The 25,390-nt window shown below is 45.8% G+C and overlaps 1 protein-coding gene across 1 annotated transcript in view; it reads right to left on the bottom strand.

The window, feature by feature from the left end:
* The window catches only part of LOC132096901 (alanine aminotransferase 2), a 32,850-nt gene extending 7,838 nt beyond the window's left edge, over positions 1 to 25,012 (bottom strand). Inside the window, exons 1-3 of the mRNA XM_059502582.1 lie at positions 24,339 to 25,012; positions 23,886 to 23,975; positions 183 to 291 (exon numbers count right to left, since the gene is read on the bottom strand). Of these exons, the coding sequence (XP_059358565.1) occupies positions 183 to 291; positions 23,886 to 23,975; positions 24,339 to 24,443 (304 nt within the window). The 5' untranslated portion in view covers positions 24,444 to 25,012. The remainder of the gene's footprint in view (positions 1 to 182; positions 292 to 23,885; positions 23,976 to 24,338) is intronic.
* Between the last annotated feature and the right edge of the window lie 378 nt (positions 25,013 to 25,390).

The raw sequence follows: 25,390 nt of genomic DNA, 5'->3' as shown, positions 1-25,390 counted from the left end.
ACTTTATGTTCGATTCTCAAAACTTTAAGCTTCCAAATGGAAATGAGGATGCTTTTACATTTAGTCATTTAGCTTTTATAACGTGAATTTTTTTTTTTTTTTTTTTTACAGTTTAAGGTAATTAAATGTATGAAAACAGCAAGATATGCCAGTATATTTACTGTGCTGGGACAAAAACTCACCTATGCTTCCACCATCACATTCACTTAGGAGAATTTCGGCCCTTTGTTTAACATCTAAAGGCAGACTGTCATCCTCCAAAAGGGCTGGATAGAAGCAGGCAGCAAGGACCTGCAGATAAAAATAATAAGGGATTGACCAATTATTACGATCGCCAGCTGGAGTACCCATGAGCTCTGCTAGAGGGAACTTGTCGGGTCTCGGGGCTAATCACCTGTCTTTTTGGTGTGGGTGTGTGTGTTGGGATGGTGACTGCTCACCACGTCTGCCTGTTTGTGTTTTCCCCGCCTCCCTTGTTCCCCGTGGTTAACCATAATTGCTCGCCACCTGTTCTCTATGTCCTTCTAATTTTTTCCCCTTTATTATTCCCTGTGTTTCTCTGTCTATTGTCAGACTGTTGTTATTCGTTCCAATAGCTCCGATCATCCAGCAGTTCTTTGTACTCACCCTGTCGTGTCTTGTCCTCAGGCTCCAGTGTGTTTGGCTTATTTCTCTGCTCTAGTTCTTACAAGCCCAGAGCTCCTAGTAGCTTCAGCTGTTCATCCTGTCACTACGAGTGAATCCTGTGAAACGTGACTCATCTGCTGTTCATCCTGTCACTACGAGTGAATCCTATGAAACGTGACTCATCTGCTGTTCATCCTGTCACTACGAGTGAATCCTATGAAACGTGACTCATCTGCTGTTCATCCTGTCACTGCGAGTGAAACCTGTGGAGCGTGACTCTTTCTTCTCTGTCTCCGCTTTGTGAATAAAGCCTTGAGTTTACCCGCACCTGAATCCAGCCTGCTTTCTCCTGACAGAACAGTCTGACCATATTATGGATTCAGCGGGATCTGGTCCGCTTCGCGCGGCTCTCGCTCAACAGGGAGTGTTGATCGGGCAGCATGCCACTCAGCTCAACACCACCGCGCTGGATGTGGAAGTTCTCAGTGCCCGAGTCTCCGAACTCCTCACACGGGTGGACGATCTTCAGCAAGAGGCAACGAGCCGGGGTCCCGTTCCTCACACCGGTATGTCACACGAGTCCGAACCCCATGCCAACAATCCACCGGTCTACGATGGCGATCCTAACGCCTGTCAAGCGTTTCTCTCCCAATGCTCGCTGGTGTTTTCTCTGCAGCCCCGGCGTTACGCTAATGAAGAGACCAAGGTGGCTTACGTCCTTACACTCCTCTCGGGCCGTGCCCGCGAATGGGGTATCGCCGTTTGGAGATCGCGGGCTCCCTGTTGTGCCACCTTCGCGGTTTTCAGTCAAGAGATGGCCAAATTGTTTGATCGCTCTGCTCAGGGCGACGAGGCGGCGGCCCAGTTATCACGACTGTCTCAGGGGAGGAGCTCCGTGACTGACTATGCTATCCAGTTCCAGACTTTAGCTGCGGCATGCGGCTGGAATGAGAGCGCGCTGCGCGCTCGTTTTCTTGAGGGGTTGGATTTCGCCATTTCGGATGAGCTCGCGGCCATAGAACTCCCGCGGGAATTGGATCGGCTCATTAGTCTCGCGCTCCGCATTGAGGGTCGTCTCAGCCGGCGCCGCAAACAACGGCAAACACCCGCCCCGTGTCGCCACCTAGAGCTCTCTTCAGCCAGTTTAGCCAGCCGACAGCCCTCGCAGGAGGAGCCCATGCAGTTGGGTCGTCTACGGCTTACACCACGGCAGAAGCAGGAGCGTCTGTTGTCGGGGGCGTGTCTATACTGCGGCAAGGGAGGCCACTTCGCCCTTCAGTGCCCATTAAAGGGCCAGGGTCCACCAGTGAGGCGGAGCGTCCTGGTGGGCACTGTTCTCAGCTCAAGCTCTCCTGCAACTCGCACTCAGCTGCCGTTCCAACTCTCCTTCCAGAGTCATTCACACACTGGACTCGCCCTTGTGGACTCAGGGGCTGAGGGGAACTTCCTTGATGCTGCCTCTGCTCAACGTTGGAAGATCCCGCTTGTTCCTTTGGCTAGCCCCGTTTCAGCATGGTCATTAGCTGGCCGTCCCCTTACCACCATCACCCACGTCACTCCCAAGATAGACCTCCATATTGCTGGCAGTCATCATGAGCGGATTGAACTGTTTATTATTGATTCCCCTAAGGCTCCTTTAGTTCTGGGACACCCATGGTTGCACAAGCACAATCCCCACATTGATTGGGTCTATAATTCTGTTTTAGCCTGGAGTCAGTCTTGTCACGTGTCATGTTTGGGTGCTGCTTTCTGTCCTGTCTCTGTGTCTTGTGTTCCTCAGGAGGATCCCTCTGACCTGACTGGTGTTCCGGCGGAGTACCACGATCTTCGGGCGGTCTTCAGTAGGGCCCGGGCCACCTCGCTACCTCCGCATCGCCCCTACGACTGTGCCATTGATCTCCTCCCGGGCTCTTCTCCGCCTAAGGGTCGTTTATATTCCCTTTCAGGTCCAGAGAGAGAGGCCATGGACAAGTACATACGTGAATCACTTCAGGCTGGGCTCATCCGCCATTCCTCCTCTCCCGCTGGTGCAGGGTTTTTCTTTGTTCAGAAGAAGGACGGCTCCCTGCGCCCTTGTATTGATTACAGAGGTTTGAATGACATTACTATCAAGAACAGGTACCCCCTACCTTTAATGTCTTCTGCTTTTGAATTGTTACAGGGAGCTCGGGTCTTCACCAAGTTAGACCTGCGCAACGCCTACCACTTGGTGCGCATTCGGGAGGGGGATGAGTGGAAGACGGCATTTAACACCCCTTCGGGACACTACGAGTACTTGGTTCTTCCGTTTGGTCTGACCAATGCTCCAGCCGTTTTCCAGGGACTCGTCAACAGCGTGTTGGGTGACATGATTAATCATTTTGTCTTTGTGTATTTGGATGATATTTTGATTTTTTCTTCTTCTCTCCAATTACACACCCAGCATGTCAGACGGGTTCTCCAGCGGTTACTAGAGAACCAGTTGTTTGTCAAGGCGGAGAAGTGCGAATTCCACGCTGAGTCTGTTACGTTCCTTGGCCATATTATTTCTACGGAGGGGATCAAGCCTGATCCCGCTAAGATTGAAGCTGTTGCCCAGTGGCCGGTCCCTGACTCCCGGAAGGCTCTGCAGCGTTTCCTGGGTTTTGCCAACTTCTACCGGCGTTACATCCGGAATTTTGGTCAGATCGCTGCACCGCTGACAGCCTTAACCTCCACTAAGGTGTCTTTCAGGTGGAACCGGGAAGCGCAGGTAGCCTTTGACATTTTAAAGTCCCGTTTTGTCTCTGCACCTATTCTGATGGTTCCAGATCCGGAGGCCCAGTTCATTGTCGAGGTTGATGCTTCTGACGTTGGGGTTGGCGCAGTTCTATCTCAGCGTTCCCTCCATGATGGGAAGGTTCATCCTTGTGCATTCTTCTCTCGTCGTCTCAGCCCTGCAGAACGTAACTATGACATCGGCAACAGAGAGCTGCTGGCGGTACGATTGGCCTTGGGTGAGTGGCGTCATTGGTTGGAGGGGTCAGCGCAGCCCTTCTTGGTCTGGACGGATCACAAGAACCTTGAATACATCCGTTCGGCCAAGAGGCTGAGCTCGCGTCAGGCCCGCTGGGCGCTCTTCTTTGCCAGATTCAATTTCACCCTCTCGTACCGGCCGGGATCAAAGAACACCAAGCCTGATGCCCTCTCTCGCCTGTTCGGTGCTCCGGGGGGAGAGTTTGCGGCCGAGGCCATCCTTCCTGAGGGGGTGGTGGTCGGGGCTCTTTCGTGGGGTATCGAGCAGCGAGTTGAGGAGGCCGGTCGAGGGGTGCAGGTGCCGGGAGAGTGTCCGGCGGGCAGGTTGCTGGTGCCGGCTGCGCTGCGCTCTGAGGTCCTTGAGTGGGGCCACTCATCCAGGTTAGTCTGCCATCCAGGTATTCGGAGAACGTTGTCTGCCATCCGACAGCGTTTTTGGTGGCCTACTATGGCCGCAGATGTTAGACAGTTTGTGTTGGCCTGCCCCACATGTGCCCAAAGTAAGCCTGTCAATCGCCCTCCTGATGGTCTACTGCATCCTCTCCCTATCCCTTCCCGTCCTTGGTCACACATTGCCCTTGATTTCGTCTCTGGGCTTCCTCCGTCGAAGGGAAACACTGTAATTCTCACGGTGGTGGATCGCTTTTCCAAAGCGGTTCATTTTATTCCCCTGCCCAAGCTACCCTCCGCCCGGGAGACCGCCCAACTGGTGGTGGATCACGTCTTCCGTCTCCACGGGTTACCGGTGGATGTGGTTTCTGATAGGGGTCCCCAGTTCGTCTCCCGGTTCTGGAGGGAATTTTGTAGACAGATTGGGGCCTCTGCTAGTCTGTCATCTGGTTTTCATCCTCAGACCAATGGGCAGTGTGAGCGGGCCAACCAGGATCTAGGAAGAATGCTCCGCTGTCTAGCATCCAACAATCCGAGTTCCTGGTGTCAGCAGCTCTCCTGGGCAGAATACGCCCATAACACCCTTCCTGCGGCCGCGTCAGGTATGTCCCCTTTTGAGTGTGCTGTTGGTTATAATCCACCTCTGTTCCCATCACAGGAACCCGACGCAGCGGTTCCATCCGCCCTGGCTTTCGTCCAGCGCTGCCGTCGCACCTGGGAGAGAGTCAGGAGGATTTTGGTCCAAGCCTCTGACAGAACCAAGGCTGCAGCTGATCGTCGCCGGTCCTCTCCTCCTACCTATGTGTGTGGTCAACGGGTTTGGCTCTCTACCAAGGATCTGCCTCTCCGGGCGCCTTCTCGTAAGCTGGCACCCAGATTCATTGGGCCTTTCCGCATCACCAAGGTGGTTAGTCCGGTGGCGATCAGGCTCAAGCTCCCTCCTACTCTTGGTCGGGTTCACCCGGTGTTTCATGTTTCCAGGGTCAAGCCTGTGTTCTCTTCCCCCCTTAATCCTGCTTGCAGTCGCCCCACCCCCCCACCCCCTCGTCTTGTGGATGGATCTCCTACCTATACGGTTAAGAGATTACTCGATGAGCGGCGCCGCGGCAGGGGGTTTCAGTATCTTGTGGACTGGGAGGGGTATGGTCCAGAGGAGAGGTGTTGGGTGCCGTCCCGGGACATTCTGGACCGTTCGTTGATTGAGGACTTCCGGCGGCATCGAGGTAGGCCCCTTCCTAGAGCGCCAGGTGACGCTCCTGGGAGGGGGGGTACTGTCGGGTCTCGGGGCTAATCACCTGTCTTTTTGGTGTGGGTGTGTGTGTTGGGATGGTGACTGCTCACCACGTCTGCCTGTTTGTGTTTTCCCCGCCTCCCTTGTTCCCCGTGGTTAACCATAATTGCTCGCCACCTGTTCTCTATGTCCTTCTAATTTTTTCCCCTTTATTATTCCCTGTGTTTCTCTGTCTATTGTCAGACTGTTGTTATTCATTCCAATAGCTCCGATCATCCAGCAGTTCTTTGTACTCACCCTGTCGTGTCTTGTCCTCAGGCTCCAGTGTGTTTGGCTTATTTCTCTGCTCTAGTTCTTACAAGCCCAGAGCTCCTAGTAGCTTCAGCTGTTCATCCTGTCACTACGAGTGAATCCTGTGAAACGTGACTCATCTGCTGTTCATCCTGTCACTACGAGTGAATCCTATGAAACGTGACTCATCTGCTGTTCATCCTGTCACTGCGAGTGAAACCTGTGGAGCGTGACTCTTTCTTCTCTGTCTCCGCTTTGTGAATAAAGCCTTGAGTTTACCCGCACCTGAATCCAGCCTGCTTTCTCCTGACAGAACTACATTCCTTATTATTACTGCATTTCCCAGGTTCCCTCTGCCTAGGAACGCGTTATTGGCTATCACTTGTTTCATATTATAAGGACTATAAAGCTTGCACACGCACATTGACACATTGTGGAGTATTATTAGCCTGTAACATTTTCCTGTTTTCTGCCTTGCCTTGCCTTTGTCTGTTTGATCTCAGACTGTTTATCTGTTTTATGATCATTTGCAGCCTTCCCTGTCTATTACTGTTTATTTTTATAACCCTTTTGGATAACCTTATTTGTTACGGTTTGCTGGTACTGGACCCTACCTGTCTGTTAATTAAAGCCTGCATTTGGATCCACATCTCTAATGTCACGTCCCCTTTTTACATAATACTCAGCCACACCCGGATCCAGCAGCTCTATTTAATGACCCAGACCAATCATGGACCCAGTACTCATATTTGCTTATAAAACACATGTAATCTGTCCCTTGAGGACCACATCCAAGATTTTCTAGACATTGCTCATCACTCTGACTTCCCAGACTGTGCACTCATACACTTTTTTTGCTATAGTCTAAATGAACCTTTAAGATCTGTGCTTACACAAAGTGGTCCTCGAGGGTCGCTAAGTGAATTTATGGATTTTGCACTTTTGCTGATTCCCCTTTCAGCTGAAAATGCCTGTCAATCCAGAGTCTTGTCCCATCATGGCTGTCATCCCAGAGCCTCGTCCTGTCATGTCAACCATGCCTACAACCACAAAGTCAGTCCCAAGGCTACCGAGTCCGGTATTATGGAGGATCCATCGCTGGTGTCAGTGCGAGTGGTTGGCTATCCTGTGACCTCAGCACTCTCAAGCACTGTAGTTTCCGCTGCCTGCTACACACTCTAGTACTGGTTACAGTGTCATCTCTCATGGAAAAAACTGTTCCTGAGTTTAGCCCAGAGATGGCTTCGGTTACAGAATTTAGCCCAGAGAGGTCTTCTGATCCCAAAGTTTAGCCCAGAGAGGGCTTCTGTTCCTGAGTTTAGCCCAGAGAGGGCTTTTGATCCTGAGTTTACCAAAAGAGGTCTTCTGTTCCTTAGTTTAACCCAGAAAGGGCTTCTGTTCTAGAGTTTGCCCAGAGAGGTCTTCTGTTCACAAGTTTAGCCCAGAGAGGGCTTCTGTTCCTGAGTTTAGCCCAGAAAAGATTCCAGCCCCTGACCACAGTCCACAGCCAAATGTCTGTTTCCTCCCTGATCTCAGTCTTGTGTCTGTTTTAGCCTCTGTACAAAGCTGAGTCAGTGTTCAGTCTATCCCCTGACATTAGTCTACTTAACTCCTGAGCCCAATACAAAGATGGCTCCAGTCCCTGAGACTGATCCAGGACCCGCTTTAGTCCATAAATATGTTCCAGAGTCCGTTTCAGTCTATGAGTCTGATCCAGCATCCACTCCAGTCCATGAATCTGCTCCAGCTTCTTCCAAGGTGGCAAGTTCTTCTGCAGATCCTCCAGAGTTGGCGACATCCACTCCAGCTCCTACCGAGGTGGCAGCTTCCTCTTCAGATACTTCAGAGGTGGCGGTAGTATCCACTTAGCTCCTCTTAGGGCATGGGCACCCGTTTACGAACTCTGTTTGTCCTGTCACTGCCAAGGAGGCCATTCTTGAGCTCTCAGTTTGCCCTGTCCTGGATAAAGAGGCCATTCCTGAACTCTCTGTTTGTCCTGTCATGGCCTAGAAGGCTGATCATGAACTCTCTGTTTGTCCTGCAATTACCAAGAAGGTTGTTTTTGGACTCTCTGACTGTTCAGTCATGGCCAAGAAGGCCGGACCTGAACTCACTGTTTGCCCTGTCATGACCAAGGAGGCCGTTTTGTAACTCTCTGCCTATCAAAAGGGATGCACCTGAACTGTCTGCTCACCCAGATATGGCCAAAGATGCTGTTTCTGAACTGTCTGCTTGTCCTTTTATGCCCCCTGATACCACTGTTAACCTCTCTTTGCTCTTTGTTCCAGTTCTGCCTGATTCACCTTGGTGGTTTCCTGCCTCGTCATCTCCCTGAAGGTGGAAATCTGTCTATCCTGACCCATCATAACTGTCTTGTCACAGTTATTGATGCTGTTGGTGAACTGTCTGCCCCTCCTGTTACGGCCACAGAAGCCGCTGTTAACCTCTCCGTGCTTTCTGTTTCAGTTATGCCTGATCTTCCTTGGTGCTCTTAATTTCTACTCTGGTTGTCTTCAGCTCTGCCTGCTCTGCCCTGGTAGTCTTCATATCTGCCAACTCCACCTGCTCCATCCTGGTGGTCTACTGCGCCACCTGCACTGCCCTGGCTTCCTGCTTAATCAGCTCTGCCCTGTCACACTGTTCTGCCTTCTCCACCCTGGTGGTCTTCTGCTCTGCTCTGGGTGGTTGTTCTGCAGGCTTAGTAAACAAACTACAGCTAGTCCAAAATGCAGCAGCAAGAGTTCTTACTAGAACCGGGAAGTATGACCATATTAGCCCGGTCCTGTCAACACTGCACTGGCTCCCTATCAAACATTGTATAGATTTTAAAATATTGCTTATTACTTATAAAGACCTGAATGGTTTAGCACCTCAGTATTTGAATGAGCTCCTTTTACATTATAATCCTCTACGTCCGCTACTTTCTCAAAACAATTTGATAATACCTAGAATATTAAAATCAACTGCGGGTGGCAGATCCTTTTCCTATTTGGGGCCTAAACTCTGGAAAAACCTACCTAACATTGTTTGGGAGGCAGACACAATCTTGCAGTTTAAGTCTAGATAAAAGACCCATCTCTTTGACCTGGCTTACACATAACATACTAATATGCTTTTAATATCCAAATCCGGTAAAGGATTTTTAGGCTGCATTAATTAGGTAAACCGTAACCGGGAACACTTCCCATAACACCCGATGTACTTGCTACATCATTAGAAGAATGGCATCTACGCTAATATTAGGCTGTTCTGTCTTATTCCGATGTCACCATAGCCACCAGATCCAGTCTGTATCCAGATCAGAGGGTCACTGCAGTCACCCGGATCCAGTACGCATCCAGACCAGATGGTGGATCAGCACCTAGAAAGGACCTCTACAGCCCTGAAAGACAGTGGAGACCAGGACATCTAGAGCCCCAGATACAGATCCACTGTAAAGACCTTGTCTCAGATGACCACCAGGACAAGACCACAGGAAACAGATGATTCTTCTGCACAATCTGACTCTGCTGCAGCCTGGAATTGAACTGCTGGTTTCATCTGGTCAAAGGAGAACTGGCCCCCAACTGAGCCTGGTTTCTCCCAAGGTTTTTTTTCCATTCTGTCACCGATGGAGTTTCGGTTCCTTGCCATTGTCGCCTCTGGCTTGCTTAGTTGGGGTCCCTTCATCTACAGCGATATCGTTGACTTGATTGCAAATAAATGCACTATTATGGCATTATATTTTAGTCAAAAGTTATGAGCGTGTAAGACATGCTCACGAGCACATTATGTTATTTCACACGCGCAAAAATGAACCTTCAGCTGGCATGATAAAAGTACTCGCGCACAAATTCAACAACCGAGAGGTGTACAGGTAGCTGCGAGCGAGTGCCTGGCATACTCTCATAGGTTACCTCTGCTTTTACAGTGGAATCCTGCACGCGCGCAGCGGGCTTCTGCTCGCGAAGTGCTGTTTTGCTCGCGCAGTGGATTTCTGCTCGCTCAGCTGATTTCTGCTCCCTCGAGTCTACATGACTTTTGACAATTTGGGGGCGGAAACCAAGGAGGGCACTGACCCTCTTATGATTGGTCACTTTCACACAGGGACATCCTTGTACCTTGATTGACAGCTCTCATTACAGGAAGCACGGAGTTGGGTTAAGTTACCACCGAAGAGTGGGAATGAATTAGAATGAGTTTTCTAATATAAAAAATGTCTCTGCACATATAAAATGCGGCGCAGATCATAGTTAAATCAATTACCATCGATGTATATATTTGCGAACGATGAAGCCTACGTTTTGTAAGTTAACATTAACGTTACATATTTTTGAGCAACAAGTAACGTAACTGGCTAGCCTATTCGTTCTGTACATAGACATATAAATACCTAGACGCCTCATTGGCCGCTCGACCGCAAGTCAACGTCGCCGCCATATTGGAGCGGGCAACGCTCATAACTCTCGCATCAGGACAGAAGAAAACATACCTGACTCATCGACAGATTGGACACCTACAAAACGTCACACGATAATAAAAACAGATCTCGGGGTGTTATCTTTCACAGGTAAGACTCAGCTGTTCTTTCTCGATGTTTTTTGGTCATTTTTAACATTATGTTGACAGCTTAATTAACCACCAGTGTCAGACTATTAATAATAGATAGCGATATCGCTAACGTAGTTAGCAGTGAAAGCTGAGACTTTATAATAATTTTAAATGAATTCTTATTACGTTTTAACTTATATTGCTGTTTATATAATAAACTAAATGGTGTTATGAACACAATATACAGAGTGAGCCCTTTGACTGTCTAGATTAATGATGGAGCTAAAGCTTCTCTCTTCAATTTCACTACCCTTACTTATTTACAAAGATTAAGTGGTAACACTTTAGAATAATAGTCCTTTAGTTAGTTAATGTTAATGTTAGTTAATTCATTAATTAACATGAACAAACAATGAACAATACATTTATTACTGTATTTATTCATCTTTGTTCATGTTAGTTAATGCAAATACAGTTTTTCATTGTTAGTTCATGCTAATTCAGAGTGCATTAACCAATGTTAACAAGCACAACTTTTGATTTAAATAATGCATTAGTAAATGTTGAAATGAACATCAACTAAGATTAATAAATGCTGTAGAAGAATTGTTCTTGCTTAGATCATGTTAACTAAAGTAGTCAACTAATATTAACTAATGGACCGTTATTCAGAAGTGTTACCGATTAAGTTTATCATCACTTGATTATAAGGATTTCATTGCTTTTCATAAAACTGTGAACTGATTCTATGTATTCTTTTTTCTTCCCTTTTAGCAACTTGCAAACAGGACAAAGACAGCCTTAAGGAAAGCTGAGGAAAGCTGTTCTCTGCATTTCCAAGAGACAAGACTATACCTCCCTAGACTAATGTTGTGTTTGTACTAAACCCAGAGCAGCCCTGAATGAATCGACAGAATGACCCAGCTCATATTCTAATACTATAGACTGCATTTAAAAAGCTTTGCACAGGCTGTTTAATGCTGATCATGTACTGCGTGTCTTTACACAAAAACTACATGATTTAAATAGCCCAGAAATGAAAAACACAGGAACTCATAGTGAATCCAGCTGCAATATCACGATGAACTCATTGTGATGTTGTTATAATGATTATTAAATTTGATTAATCTAAAGTTTTTTGAGGGGAGCATCTCATATTCTGGTCTGTGATAAACATAACTATACTTTGAGATTTTGTTGTGCAAGGTAAACCTCACACACTCACACCCAAACATTCATATGTGTTAACATACATGGAAAAATAGCGGCGGATAATTAATCTTTATTAGTCAGGTTTTGTCTTCACAACTAAACCACTCTATTCCAAGAGAAAGACAGAACTGAAAACTGAAATAAAATGTGTATCTTGAGCTGAGATTGATTCAGAGGATTTTTATTATATATATATATATATATATATATATATATATATATATATATATATATATATATATATATATATATATATATAATGTATGTGAGTGTACATGTATATTATTATACTTAAGGAGCTCATTAATTAAACACAATTTGGAACTCATGTCAACAATTTCTTAATTTGATTAATAATTATTACACAAATAGTATTTTAAAATTACATTTCAAAATATTTTATTTTACTCTTTAATTTACTATTAATTTATTCTTCATTTTTGTCTATTCTGTATTATTCCACCCTTGATATTACATATTCTATTAACCTATTGTTGTTCAGTTATTTATTATGGTATTATACATATTATACATATAATTTTATGCTATTATAAATCTATTATATCACATACCGGTATGTTATTGTACCGTTGTACTCGCTTTTCATATTATTCACTTTACTTTAAGTTGTACTACATATACTTTTTAATATAACATATCACTTTTACTATATTTGTACTGTGCACTGTATCAGTGCATATTTTCATTTTCACTGAATCCATAAAGCCTCATCAGTTACATGTGTTATTATTTGTTCATCTTCATCTGTAGGCTATAGTGCTATCAAAATGAAAAGCAGACTACAAGTGTGTCACTTTTTTATTTGTATTTACTTGTTTTATTCAATTTTTTCAACGATAGTAAATTATTAGTGTTTAAAGATGTATTATTTAGATTTTATCCCAGTATTTCAAAGGAAATGCTAAATACTAAATTAACATTAGAATTGTAAACCGAAAAAATCTACGAAATCAACAAGTGAGACAAAAGTTAGCTTTTACAATTCCTTACGAAAATTAATAATTTTCCAAACCTAACTAAATAAGGAGGCAACGTTTTTTTTTAACTGCACGTAGATCACAAACCTCTGAAATCGGTTGATAAATGTGAACATTATCTGTAGCTAACGCCTTAGCCAACACTTGTGATGCTGATCGACCGACACTCATTTTAAAACTTTTAATCTTAAAACTGCCTCTTAGACAACTAACGTTAGGCTAATTGAATCATAACATAATTGTTTTCACATGTAAAAATACATGTAAAAACAATTATGTTATGATTCAGTTAGAAAATATGTAACGTTAATGTTAACTTACGTTTATGTATATTAGAAAACTCATTCTAATTCATTCCCACTCTTCTTCGGTGGTAACTTAAACCAACTCCGTGCTTCCTGTAATGAGAGCTGTCAATCAAGGTACAAGGATGTCCCTGTGTGAAAAGTGAAGTGACATGAAAAGTGAAAGTGAAGTGACATTCAGCCAAGTATGGTGACCCATACTCAGAATTTGTGCTCTGCATTTAACCCATCCGAAGTGCACACACACAGAGCAGTGAACACACACACACACTGTGAGCACACACCCGGAGCAGTGGGCAGCCATTTATGCTGCGGCGCCCGGGGAGCAGTTGGGGGTTCGATGCCTTGCTCAAGGGCACCTAAGTCGTGGTATTGAAATGCAGTCTATAGTTTTAGAATATGAGCTGCGTCATTCTGTCGATTCATTCAGGGCTGCTCTGGGTTTAGTACAAACACAACATTAGTCTAGGGAGGTATAGTCTTGTCTCTTCAAAAGAAAGTGACCAATCATAAGAAGGTCAGTGCCCTCCTTGGTTTCCGCCCCCAAATTGTCAAAAGTCATGTAGACTCGAGGGAGCAGAAATCAGCTGAGCAAGCAGAAATCCACTGCTCGAGCAAAACAGCACTTCGCGAGCAGAAGCCCGCTGCGCGCGTGCAGGATTCCACTGTACAAGCAGAGTTAACCTATGAGAGTATGCCAGGCGCTCGCTCGCAGCTACCTGTACACTTCTCGGTTGTTGAATTTGTGCGCGAGTACTTTTATCATGCCAGCTGAAGGTTCATTTTTCCGCGTGTGAAATAACATAATGTGCTCGTGAGCATGTCTTACACGCTCATAACTTTTGACTAAAATATAACGCCATACACTATTTAAACTGAACAGAGACGACACTACTGAATTCAATGATGAACTGCCTTTAACTGTCATTTTGCATTATTGACACACTGTTTTACTAATGAATGTTGTTCAGTTGCTTTGACGCAATGTATTTTGTTTAAAGCGTTATATAAATAAAGGTGACTTGACTTGAATCTGATTTGGTGTTCTTCTTCTCCACTTGCTACACCCTGGTGGACTTCAGCTTCATTAGCTCCACCCTGGCCCCCTGCTCTGCCGTCTTCGGTGTCTTGTTCTACCAGCTCCACACTTGCTTTCTGCCCTACCTCAATCCCCTGTTCCTCCACTTCCTTCATTCCAACCACATTTGCTCCACCTCCTATAGTATGTCCTATAGTTTGATTTCTTTGCTCATCATTGATGTTAAAATTTTAGCGAAGGTGCTTGCCTTAAGACTGGAAGAGGTCCTCCCCACCATCTTCTCCCCTGATATATTCTCAGCATCAGGCCATTCCAGAATGTGTTGATTCCTTGGATCCCGAACAGGCATTCAACAGGGTGGAGTGAGGTACCTTTTTTTTAGCTTTGGGAAAATTTGGATTTGGAACCGAAAAAACACCTCAGCAACAAAAGCACATACACCATAAACACATAAAAAAGACTTTGCAACAGGGGACGGAAATTGGGGGGGTCGAAGTAATGCAGTGCAGGCAGCAGCCGTCCTACCCTGCATCTATTAAAGCGCTGGTCACAGACCCGCTTGACAGACTGGCGGTACAAAGTGGCGAAGGCGAGGGATGGGGGGAGGTTGGGGGTGAATGCATATCTGTATCTGTGTGTGTGATAGAGTTCGTGTATTTGTAGGCCTGGAGAGTTGCGATTCAATCTAGGTGCCTCAGTCCGCAGATTGTGATAGCGTCAGAGCAAGTTGCCATGGAGACAGCCTTGCTCAGGTCCCAGACAGAGTCAACATCAGCAGGCGGAAGACGGGAGAGCGAGAGCGTCTCACTACAGAGCTCTTCCAGGGTTGTTGTTGTTCCAGCAGCGTCCTTGGCCGAGACCAGTGCTGGTAGCGGGAAGCCGAAAGAAGATAAGATCGCAATTGTTTGGTCTTGGGGCGAGTAGCCGCATTCCATTTCCACGGCTACTCTCTTTGTCCATTTCTGGTCGCCACAGAAACAAGAAAGAAATGCATTTAAACATTACTTTGGCAATAAACTCAGTTAGTGAGGGCTCATTTACAATATTGCACATACAGTACATAGGACGTTCAGATTACCTGTTAAAGTGCAATGAAATTCCTTATATCTGCAGACGATGTACGTCTGTTTGAGGATGTAGACTCTGTAACGGCCAAAACTATGTATTTTGCATACATCACATTATAGTCTGGTGTGCATGAAAATAATAACAAGTCGGCAGAGCAAACTTATCATCCTTAGAGGTTCTCACGTAGTCCTTCTACGTCATCACCACATAGTGTGTGTTATAAGTTAAGTGATCAGTCCTTAAGAGAATGACTACATGAGAACCACTACGGATGATAAGTTCACTCTGCCACCTTGTTATTATTTTGTCTTTACTTTATTTGTAACGCCATGAAAGATTTAATCTCTCATGTATGAGAAGAGCAAGTTGCAGTGTACCAGCCATTAAATGTGTGGGACATTAACTCCTCATTTTCTATTGCTTTCATTTCATGGATTTAATGAGTTATCTGAGTCAAAGAGCTACAACTTCACAGACTACAGGCTGTAATCCTCTTTTGTGCGCGTGCGTGTGTGTGTGTAGCATCTGCTTAGGATCATGTACGATCGTTGGGGCTTCATGTTGTATGGATTTCTTTAACCTTTTGACATTTTCATATAAATAACAGAATCTGGCCCCATAGTATACATTTATTTGAGCGCTTAATGGCTAGGTTTACCCCCATTATCTGGAAGATACTGGGCAGACCTTCTTTAAGGTCTCCCCATCCAACTTCAAACACATTCTGAGATAACTAGATAGCCCTCGATGCCAGACATCAAATGGGCCTGGCTGAGCAGCCAACTCACATTCTCACAATACACAACACACACACACACACACACACACACACACACACACAGACACACACACACACACACACACACACACACACACAAACACTTTTATTCCTTTAGACTATAATTAATCAGTTACAAATGTATCTGGTATATGCATGTATTTTTTGTATGTTTCACTATGGTAGTAGCCTAGTTACAATTTTTTATTTGTATTTGTTAGACTCTAAATGCTTATATTCAGGCATATAAGTGGATCTCTGTTTGAAGATCTTTGACATATGTTTTCCTTGGTATCAAAATGCTTTTTATTCCCCAAACAATTATGTACACTATGTGAGCCTAAAATGTATTATATTATTTGTACCATAGTTTGGGTTACCAGATAACCAGTTCATCACACCATTCATAAAATATGCAGATGAGGTGTCATTGAGACAAAGAAACACTTTCCCGCTGAAACTATATGCCTTGTTATTGGTAAATCCAACCAAAAGGGGTGTTAAAGGGAAACCAGATAAAACCTCTTTCACACCCAAAAAGTGGGCTTCTCTTAACTTGCGCTTCCTTGGAGACACCCATCACCTTGGACACCTGGCGACTCCCCTTCAGGGGGGAGTCCGATCCTCTGACAGTTTTCAGCAACTTTGTTGATTCACTTCGAAGCAGTCAACCCATGGATGCAATAATGAAGGTTTTACTCCTAACAAGATTCAAAAGGAATCTACGCATTATACATGCAACGGGACAGTTTACTCAGCAACTACAGAACCAATGCAAGTAACTGCTTGTTAATTAATTAGATGCACTTCTAGGCTTTGACCCCTTTTAATTAGGGTGATGCGATTCTTTTATGGTTCTTAACAGGTGGTGATTTAGTTTATGAGTAAATACTGCCATGACTCTCCACTCTCTTGCCCTTGAGCACTCGCTCTCTCTCAGTGGTGCACTCTCTCTCTCTCTCTTTCTCTCTCTCTGCAGTGCACGGTCTCTGTCTCTCTCTATCCATGCCTTCCTTGCATCTTGGCATCTATGCTTAATGTGTGTATGTTTGTGTTTAGTCTGATGTTACATGTTACCCTGTAGTGTAGTTTAATAATCATCAATAGGTATTCACACTTGGCTGTCCGTGTTTGCTGCTCACAGGACGAGGTCACTTTAACGTTCCAGTTTTGTTACATGCTCTGGGAGCAATGTATTAGTAGTAAAATTATTTTTCGTGGCCAGAGAAATCATTTTACTTAAGAGTCAATAAACGATTAACAATGTCCACCCTGCGGACAAACAAATCATTTTATTGTACTATTAATGCTATAATGCTACAAGTAATTCCTGAAGATGAATGTAGTTAATAATAACCCGTTATGATTAATTATCCACATCTCACTTTGAGCTATTTTGTTACAGAGCGTTGTTTGCAGTTCCCCGTGTTATGCCTGGTTTTTCGTTCCTGTTCTTTATGTTCTTCTTTTTGTTGGATCATCTGTGTCTCTGGAATCCCATCCACTCCTCAACACCCATGAATTATACCTCTCACCCCCACGGCTCGCTCATCTCAGTTCCTGTGTCACGCTCTCCTGCTGCATCTCCTCACCGCCACTTCCCGGATCGCCATCAGACTTCATCCTTCACCCACCTGTTATCCTGTTTTAATGTTACTCGTGTGTCTGACTGTGTTTATTAAATATCCTATTACTTGCACTTGCTTCCTCACCTTCTTTCGCCATTACAGAACGCTCTGACCCATCATGGAAGCAGCAAGTTCCACATCACTCTCTGAGTTTATCCACCACAGCGTCACCCATATGGATCAGCAGCAGAAGAGCATCGTCAACACCGGACGTGCTGTCCAAGCACTGGTGACACAGGTGTCCGAGCTCACCCAGCAGATCCAACAGCTGACCACTCCCGCTGCGCCACCGGGCTATCCCCGAAACCCACTACCGGCCGGAACCATGCCTTCCTGTGCCGGAGAACTACTCTGGTGAGCCCAACTACTGCAGAACATTTTTGAGTAAGTGTTCCATGCATTTCTCCCTGCAGCCTCACACCTTTGAGAACGAGGAGTCCAAGGTGGCGTTCGTTCTGACTCTACTCTCTGGGAGGGCCACCCTGTGGGGACCAGCGGTGTGGGAGAACCGAGACCAATGCTGCACCTCGTTCCATTCCCTCTCTGAGGAGATGAGGAGAGTTTTCAACCAGGACGCCGTGGTCGTGGCCGGCAAGGAGGCGGCCCAAGAGCTTGCGGACCTCAAGCAGGGGAATCACTCTGTGGCAGACTATTCCATCCAGTTCCGCACCTTGGCGGCCGTGTGCGAGTGGAAAGAGGAGGGGCAGTGGGATATGTTCCTGCATGGGTGGCCGACCGTGTTCACAAGGAGATCTACTTTCTAGAGTTGCCAACCAGCCTTAACGGGCTAATCGACTTGGCGCTCCGCGTGGATGCTCATATCCATTCACTGGGGGCGCACGCCTGTTCTACACGTCTCCCCGGCAACTCAAGCAGGGAGAACACGGCTGGTCCTGTCGTCGATCACAAACCCATGCAGGTGGGTAGAGCTCGACTGACCCGGGAGAAGAGAGAGAGGCGGTGCTCCTGAGGACTTTGCCATAGAGTTAGTTCCAGGTAAGTCCCCGCCTAAAGGCAAGCTTTACTCTCTTACTCTCTTAGCATCGAGGTTCATCCGCCCTTCCTCTTCTCCAGCGGGGATGGGATTCTTTTTTGTTGGTAAGAAGGATGGCTCTCTGTGACCTTGTATTGATTACCGAGAGCTAAACAACATCACGGTAAAGAATACGTATCCTTTGCCATTGATGTCTTCAGCCTTCGAGAGGTTACAGGGAGCATCCGTCTTCACAAAACTGGATTTAAGTAATGCTTATCATTTGGTCCGCATCAGGAAGGGAGATGAGTGTAAGACCGCTTTTAACACCCCTAGAGGGCACTTTGAATACTTGGTGATGCCGTTCGGGCTCTCCAACTTGCCAGCGGTTTTCCAAGCACTCGTTAATGACGTGTTGAGAGACATGGTAGATCAGTTCATATATGTTTACCTAGATGACATACTAATTTTTTCCTCATCTCTCCAGGAACACGTGCAACACGTCAGACGAGTTCTCCAGAGATTACTAGAGAATGGGCTTTTTGTCAAGGTGGAAATATGTGTATTTCATGCATAGTCTGTTCCCTTCCTAGGGTACATCGTCTCATCTGAGGGAATACGTATGGATCCTGATAAGGTTAAGGCTGTGATAGATTGGCCATGTCCAGATTCCCGTAAGGCCCTATAGCGGTTTCTGGGGTTCGCCAATTTTCATCAATGTTTTATTCTCAATTTCAGCCAACTAGTCTCGCCTCTGACCGCCTTGACCTCCTCTAGTACTACATTCAGGTGGTCTAATACAGCCGAAACTGTTTTTTCCAACCTTAAGAGCCACTTCGTTCCGGCTCCCATCTTAGTAGACCCTGATCCCACACGTCAGATCGTGGTGGAGGTCGACACATCAGAGGTGGGAGTAGGTGCATTTCTTTCCCAACGCGCTGCCTCAGACGACAAGATGCATCCGTGCACATTTTTTTCTCATCATTTATCTCCTGCCGAACGTAATTATGACATTGGTAACAGAGAGTTGTTGGCCGTCAAATAGCATTGGAGGAGTGGCGTCATTGGTTGGAGGGGTCGGGGGTACCTTTTATTGTCTGGACCGATCACAAGAACTTAGAATATATTAGAACTGCCAAAAGACTCAACTCCAGGCAGGCTCGGTGGGCACTTTTTTTCGGTCGTTTAGATTTTTCTCTATCGTATCACCCAGATTCCAAAAACGTCAAACCCAATTCTTTGTCACATATTTTTAATCCATGTGTATCCAAAGTGTATTTTACCTGAGAGTATAGTCATCTCATCATTCATATGGGAGGTCGAATCGAAGGTCAAGACAGCCTTAAATGGGGTAACGCCTCTGCCCAGGTGCCCCCCGAATCAGTTATTCATTCCGAAGGAGTTACGGTCCAACGTTATTCAGTGGGGTCAATGCCCTAATGTCGCTTGTCATCCAGGGATGAGCCGCACCAAGTGCTTAGTGAAGCAACGATTCTGGTGGCCACTTATGGCTCGCGACATTCACGATTTTGTATTGGCCAGCCCAGTTTGCGCCAGTGGTAAGACATCTAACCAACCTCCGGATGGGCTTCTTCAACCGCTGTCTCTCCCTTCGAGACCCTGGTCCCACATCGCTCTAGATTTTGTTATCGCCCTCCCGCCCTCTAATGGCATGGCGGTCGTTTTGACCGTAGTGGACCGATTCTCGAAGGTGGCATATTTCATTCCCTTGCCCAAATTACCCTCAGCCAAGGAGACGCGGTTACTGTAATTGATCACATCTTTTACATGGCCTCCCGGTAGACGTGGTTTCTGACAGGGGATCCCAATTTGTGTCCAAATTTTAGAGGGAGTTTTGTAAATTATTGGGAGTGATGGTTAGTCTGTCTTCGGGTTATCATCCGCAGAGCAACGGTCAGTCTGAGCGGGGCCAACCAAGATTTAGAGAGAACGTTTTGATGTTTAGTCTCCAAGAATCCTTCTTCCTGGAGTCAACAACTCTCTATGGTTGAGTATGCTCAAAACTCGCTACCAGTGTCAGCCACGGGCCTCTCCCCATTTGAGTGTAGCATAGGTTACCAGCCACCTAATTTTCCTAGTCTGGAATCTGAAGTCGCGGCCCCCTCCGCACGTGGACCAGAGGCCATGAGACTCTTTTCCAGGTGTGGGTGCGCACCAAGGCCAAGGGCGATCGCCACCGGTCTAAGCAAAAAAAATATTGTATTTGAAAAATATTGTGTTTTTTGAACATATTAGCCAAGGGCTATAGGGTAATATGGTTTCCATTATTTTTAATTTAATGACTAATCTGGCAGCTTCCTCTCTTAATCAAATTAAGAGAACTTTGGAGGAAGGACTTGACAGACCACTTTCTGAAGACAATATCATTGAATATCCTTCCCAGTCCACTAGATATTCAAGTTGTCCACCACGCCGCCGGGAGTCCAGGATGTCTCTAACTTCATAGGCCGCACCGTCTTCTAGGAGGAGTGAAGGGGGGGCTTCGGTTTCGCCAGGTTCTGTGGAAGGAGAGACAGAGGGATGGTGAGGTTTTAGGAGAGATACATGGAAAGTGGGGTGAATCCGGTACTCAGGGGGTAATTGGAGTTTATAAGTGACCGAATTGATCTGCTGAAGGATGGTGAATGGGCCAATGAATCTGGGACTTAGCTTGCGGCAGGGCAGGCGCAGGCGGATGGTCCAGGTGGACAGCCAGACCTTCTGACCGGGTTGGTAAGTTGGGACCTCAGATCGGCGAAGGTCGGCTATCGTTCTACGTCTGCGTAAGGCCTGCTGGAAATGGTGGTGTGCCGCGTCCCAGACCATCTCGCTCTCCCGGAACCAGTAGTCGATGGCGGGGACATCCGAGGGTTCACTTGACCAGGGGAATAGAGCTGGTTGGTAGCCGAATACGCACTGGAATGGAGTGAGTCCGGTGGTAGGTTGTTGAAGGGAGTTTTGTGCGTACTCGGCCCACCCAAGGAACTGGTTCCAGGAGTTCTGGTGGCCGTGACAGAAGGTACGGAGGAAGCGTCCAATCTCCTGGACCTTCCTCTCCGTCTGCCCGTTCGATTGGGGATGGTATCCGGAGGACAGGCTGATGGCCACACCTAGGAGTGAGTGGAAAGCCTTCCATACCCGGGAGATGAACTGAGGACCTCTGTCCGAGACGATATCCTCTGGGATGCCGAAGTACCTGAAGACATGGTTAAATAATAACTTGGCCGTTTCCATGGCCATGGGCAGACCTTTCAGAGGGATGATTTAGAAAATCTATCCACTATGACAAGAATGCAGGTATTATTATCTGAAGGAGGAAGATCAGTAATGAAATCCACCCCTAGGTGTGACCACGGGCGATTGGGAACGGGCAGAGGATGGAGCTTGCCTGATGGAAGATGGCGTGGGCTCTTGGATATGGCGCAGTTTGTATATCCGTTCACATACCTCCTGACATCTGAGGCCATGTTGGGCCACCAGAAGTGTTCTTTAAGCAACGAGAGGGTTTCATTGACCCCCAGGTGACCAGTGCCAAGAGATGTGTGAGCGGAGTGAATGAGTGGAGTGTGCCGTGTGATGGAGATGATGACCTTTTCAGGGAGAATGGTTTCGGGTTCTTCAAGATTCTCTTCAGGGGCGTGACACCGGGACAGGGCGTCAGCCTTTACGTTCTTTACCCCTGGGCGATAAGAGATGGTAAAGTGGAAGCGGGTGAAGAATAGCGCCCAGCGGGCTTGTCTCGGGTTTAAGCGCAACTCGAAAATACTCCAGATTTTTGTGATCCGTGAAAACCAGAAAGGGGTGTTTGGCTCCCTCCAGCTAATGCCTCCATTCTTCCAGGGCCAACTTGATGGCCAACAGCTCCCGGTAGCCGATGTCATAGTTTACCTCCGCCGGGTTGAGCTTCCGGGAGAAGAAGGCGCATGGGTGGAGGTGACTGGGATTCCCCTGCTGCTGAGATAGGACCACTCCTACTCCGGTAGTTGAGGCGTCGACTTCCATGACGAAGGGTCGGTCGGGGTCAGGATGGACCATGAGTGGAGCGGTCGTAAAGGCCTCTTTGAGGGTGTGGAAGGCCTCTGTGGTGGCAGGAGTCCAAGAGAGTGATTTTGGTTTGTTAGGGAGGAGACTGGTGAGAGGGCTGGTGATGGTACTGAAGTTTTTGATGAACCGTCTATAGAAATTGGCAAAGCCAAGGAATCGTTGTTGTCCTTTGATGGTGGTAGGAGTGGGCCAATCTCTGACGGCATTAACCTTCCCCTCGTCCATCCGGATGCCACTGCTGCTGATGTTGTACCCAAGGAACTGCACTGAGGGCTGATGGAAAGAGTATTTCTCGGCCTTGAGGTAGAGCTGAAAGGCCCTCGGGCGTTGCAGGACCTCCGCAACGTGGCGTCGATGTTCCACTAGGCTCCGGGAGTATATGATAATCGATACAGGGTGTCAAGCCTCCGTCCTTCTTCTCCACAAAGAAGAAGCTCGAAGTAGCAGGGGAGGTAGATGGACAAATGTAACCCTGGGCCAGCGCCTCCTTGATGTATTCCTCCATGGCCTTCTCCTCCGGAATGGATAGGGGGTAGATCCTTCCTTTAGGCACTGGTTCACCCGGCAGCAGATCGATGGCACAGTCCCACGTCCGGTGTGGAGGCACACTATGACGTACACATCTTCTACTCAGCGGCCTGCCGGTAATTGTGTGGACTTGGTAGGCTGACACCGTTGCCGTGGTAGCGAGTTTGAGTTGACGGCAGAGGGCACCAGAGATGAAGTTGCCGGCTGACCCAGACTGACGGGCATACAGTGATGGCATGCCCCGGGGCTGCACAGTAAAGGGAAAGATTCTGGGCCAGCTGTCTTTGTCTCTCAGCCATTGAGAGTCGATCTGAGTCCACTAGCATGGGTTCGTTGGCTGGTTCTGGGGAGCTGACAGCCTCTGGTCGGCAGAGTGGCGTGGTGGAATACGCCTGGCCCTGGTGCTCTTCTAAGCACGACTATATACGGGTGGCAAAGCGGATGGAAAGCTGGATGAACCGTTCAAGCCCGATGGTGTCCTCGTATGCAGCGAAATGCAACCGCACTCGAGGTTCCAATCCCTGACGGTAGGTAGTCAGTAAAGCCTGTTCGTTCCATCCACTGGAGGCCGCTAGAGAAAACTGGCGTGTTTGTAACAGTTCTGGACATGCCCCAAATTGGAGTGTTTCTGGCCATCAATATTGCACACCCTTTCAGTGATTCTTAAGCACAGTTCATAGCCAAAACCTCTAGTGGCATTATTTGGAGTAGCTCCAGAGGAGTCATGGCTGTCACCATCTAAGTATAAAGCCTCCTTGTTTGCACATAGAGCAATACTATTAAAGTGGAATGATCCCAGTACATAATTAATGGATTAGAGATATGATGTCTTGTCTCTGACTTGAAAAAATTAAGTATTCTCTAAAAGGGTTAGACTTTTTTTATTTAAAGATATAGCACCCTTTTATTGACTATGTTGATAAGTCTGTTTAAATAATGCCCTGTTATTGGATGATTTTTTTTTCTTTTTTTGGCCTTTTCTTTTTGTAATGTATTTTGTTTATTATATATATATATATATATATATATATGCTCAGTTCTTCTAATTACAATATCTGAATTAAAGGACAGGATGGACGCTACTCTAGAAATTTGATTGTTGATTGTTTGATTGTTGGATGTGATTTAGAATGTAAACATAATAAAAAAATAAAAAAAATTTAAAAGAAAGAGAATCGACTGATGCGAGATTCAATCCAAAATGCTTTGAGCCACATGATATATTGGGAACAGTGAATTATATACCCACTTGACGAACAAAGGTGATGGGTTTTATTCCTCCTCTGTGCAGATCTCCAGAAGACAAATCAAGCACCTTGTTATAGTTTGTTCTCTCACCCTAAAATCAGTTGACATAAGAATCACAAAAAGGAATTGTTGTTTCCCTGTGTAATCATAAAATCAGACTATGCTTAAAAAATAAGATTCAGGCAGTTCAGTTAAGGCTGACTGGTTTTACTTCATTTACTTCAGGATCCAGATTTTAAATTGTTTATCTAATTCTAATATGATACAAGTAAAAAACTAAAACAACATAAATTAATATAAAATTAAAGTGAATTAAATGAAAAAGCAACAGGTTTTCCACAAATAAGGGCATGCCACCAATCTATCCATGCTGCCTAGAGTTAGATTAATTTGCAGCAAAATACCATACTAATGCTATAAAAGTTGAGAGACTATTATTAAAGTAATACCACACCTGTTGTATTTCAACTGTGATCTGTGCCGCACGTCTCGATAAAACATCAATTCCAGAGAGAAAATTGTTCCTCACCAATGGAGTGATGTCTTTCATGAAGGACATTGTTGTTCAATAGCGTCTTGATCTGTGTGTATTTTCTTTGTTGTTTAATTCACTTGGGTAGACGACTTTCCTGGTCTGATGGACCAACTGAATTCAAAATCTTCACAGTTAGCTGAATGTTCAAAATCAGTCTTTATCATGTGTTTAGTTATCAAACCTGGATCTTTGGTCCTACAGTATATGGAAACTTTCTTATAGGAGCAAAGTCCCAATAGTGGGTCGGGCTCGTTGAGACATTAACAAAGTCATTTTGGGATAAATGGATGACTTTTCCATGCTCAACGTCTCACCACAGGAGAGGAATGAAAATCATCTACCGAATTAACATTCCATTTGTAGTCATGTCTCAAACAAGCATTTTTGCTTATTCATCCAGTTATGCATTTGTGATCTGTAATGTTCATCCACACCAGACTCATCCAGCCATGTCTTTCTGGACCTTGCTTTGTGCACTGAGGCAAAATCATGCTGGAACAGAAGACAACCTTCCTGAAACTGATCCCATAGCTAGAGTAAAGCATTGTCCAAAATATCTTGGTATGCTGAGTTGCACAGGTTTAATCTTCTCAAGTTTTTTTTATGCAATATTTTCCATTTGAGATATATACATAATATTTAAAGCCGTCTGTGGGAGTGTGTGGTTCATGATTATGAGGATGCAGTCTAATAATTCACAATCGGTCTGCATTTACTATATTTGTGTTACTTGATTTTATTTTGGATCTTCCAAGTTGCAACATCTCCAGGTTAACAATTTCACTGACACTGGGTTTCTCTAAGCCACACCCACTGCTGCCTATTGACCAATCAGAAACACACACTGAAGTGAGTAGTGATTATGAGAGTGAAAACAGCAAGAACTGGAACATTCATACACTACTGTTCAGAAGTTTGAGACCGTATAACTGATACTTCAATTCAGCAAGGACTTGATCAACATTGATCAT

The sequence above is a fragment of the Carassius carassius genome, chromosome 20, assembly GCF_963082965.1.
Source record: "Carassius carassius chromosome 20, fCarCar2.1, whole genome shotgun sequence".
Classification (NCBI taxonomy): domain Eukaryota; kingdom Metazoa; phylum Chordata; class Actinopteri; order Cypriniformes; family Cyprinidae; genus Carassius; species Carassius carassius.
The sequence above is the reverse complement of the archived record's forward strand: the minus strand, read 5'-3'. Positions and strand labels throughout refer to the sequence as shown.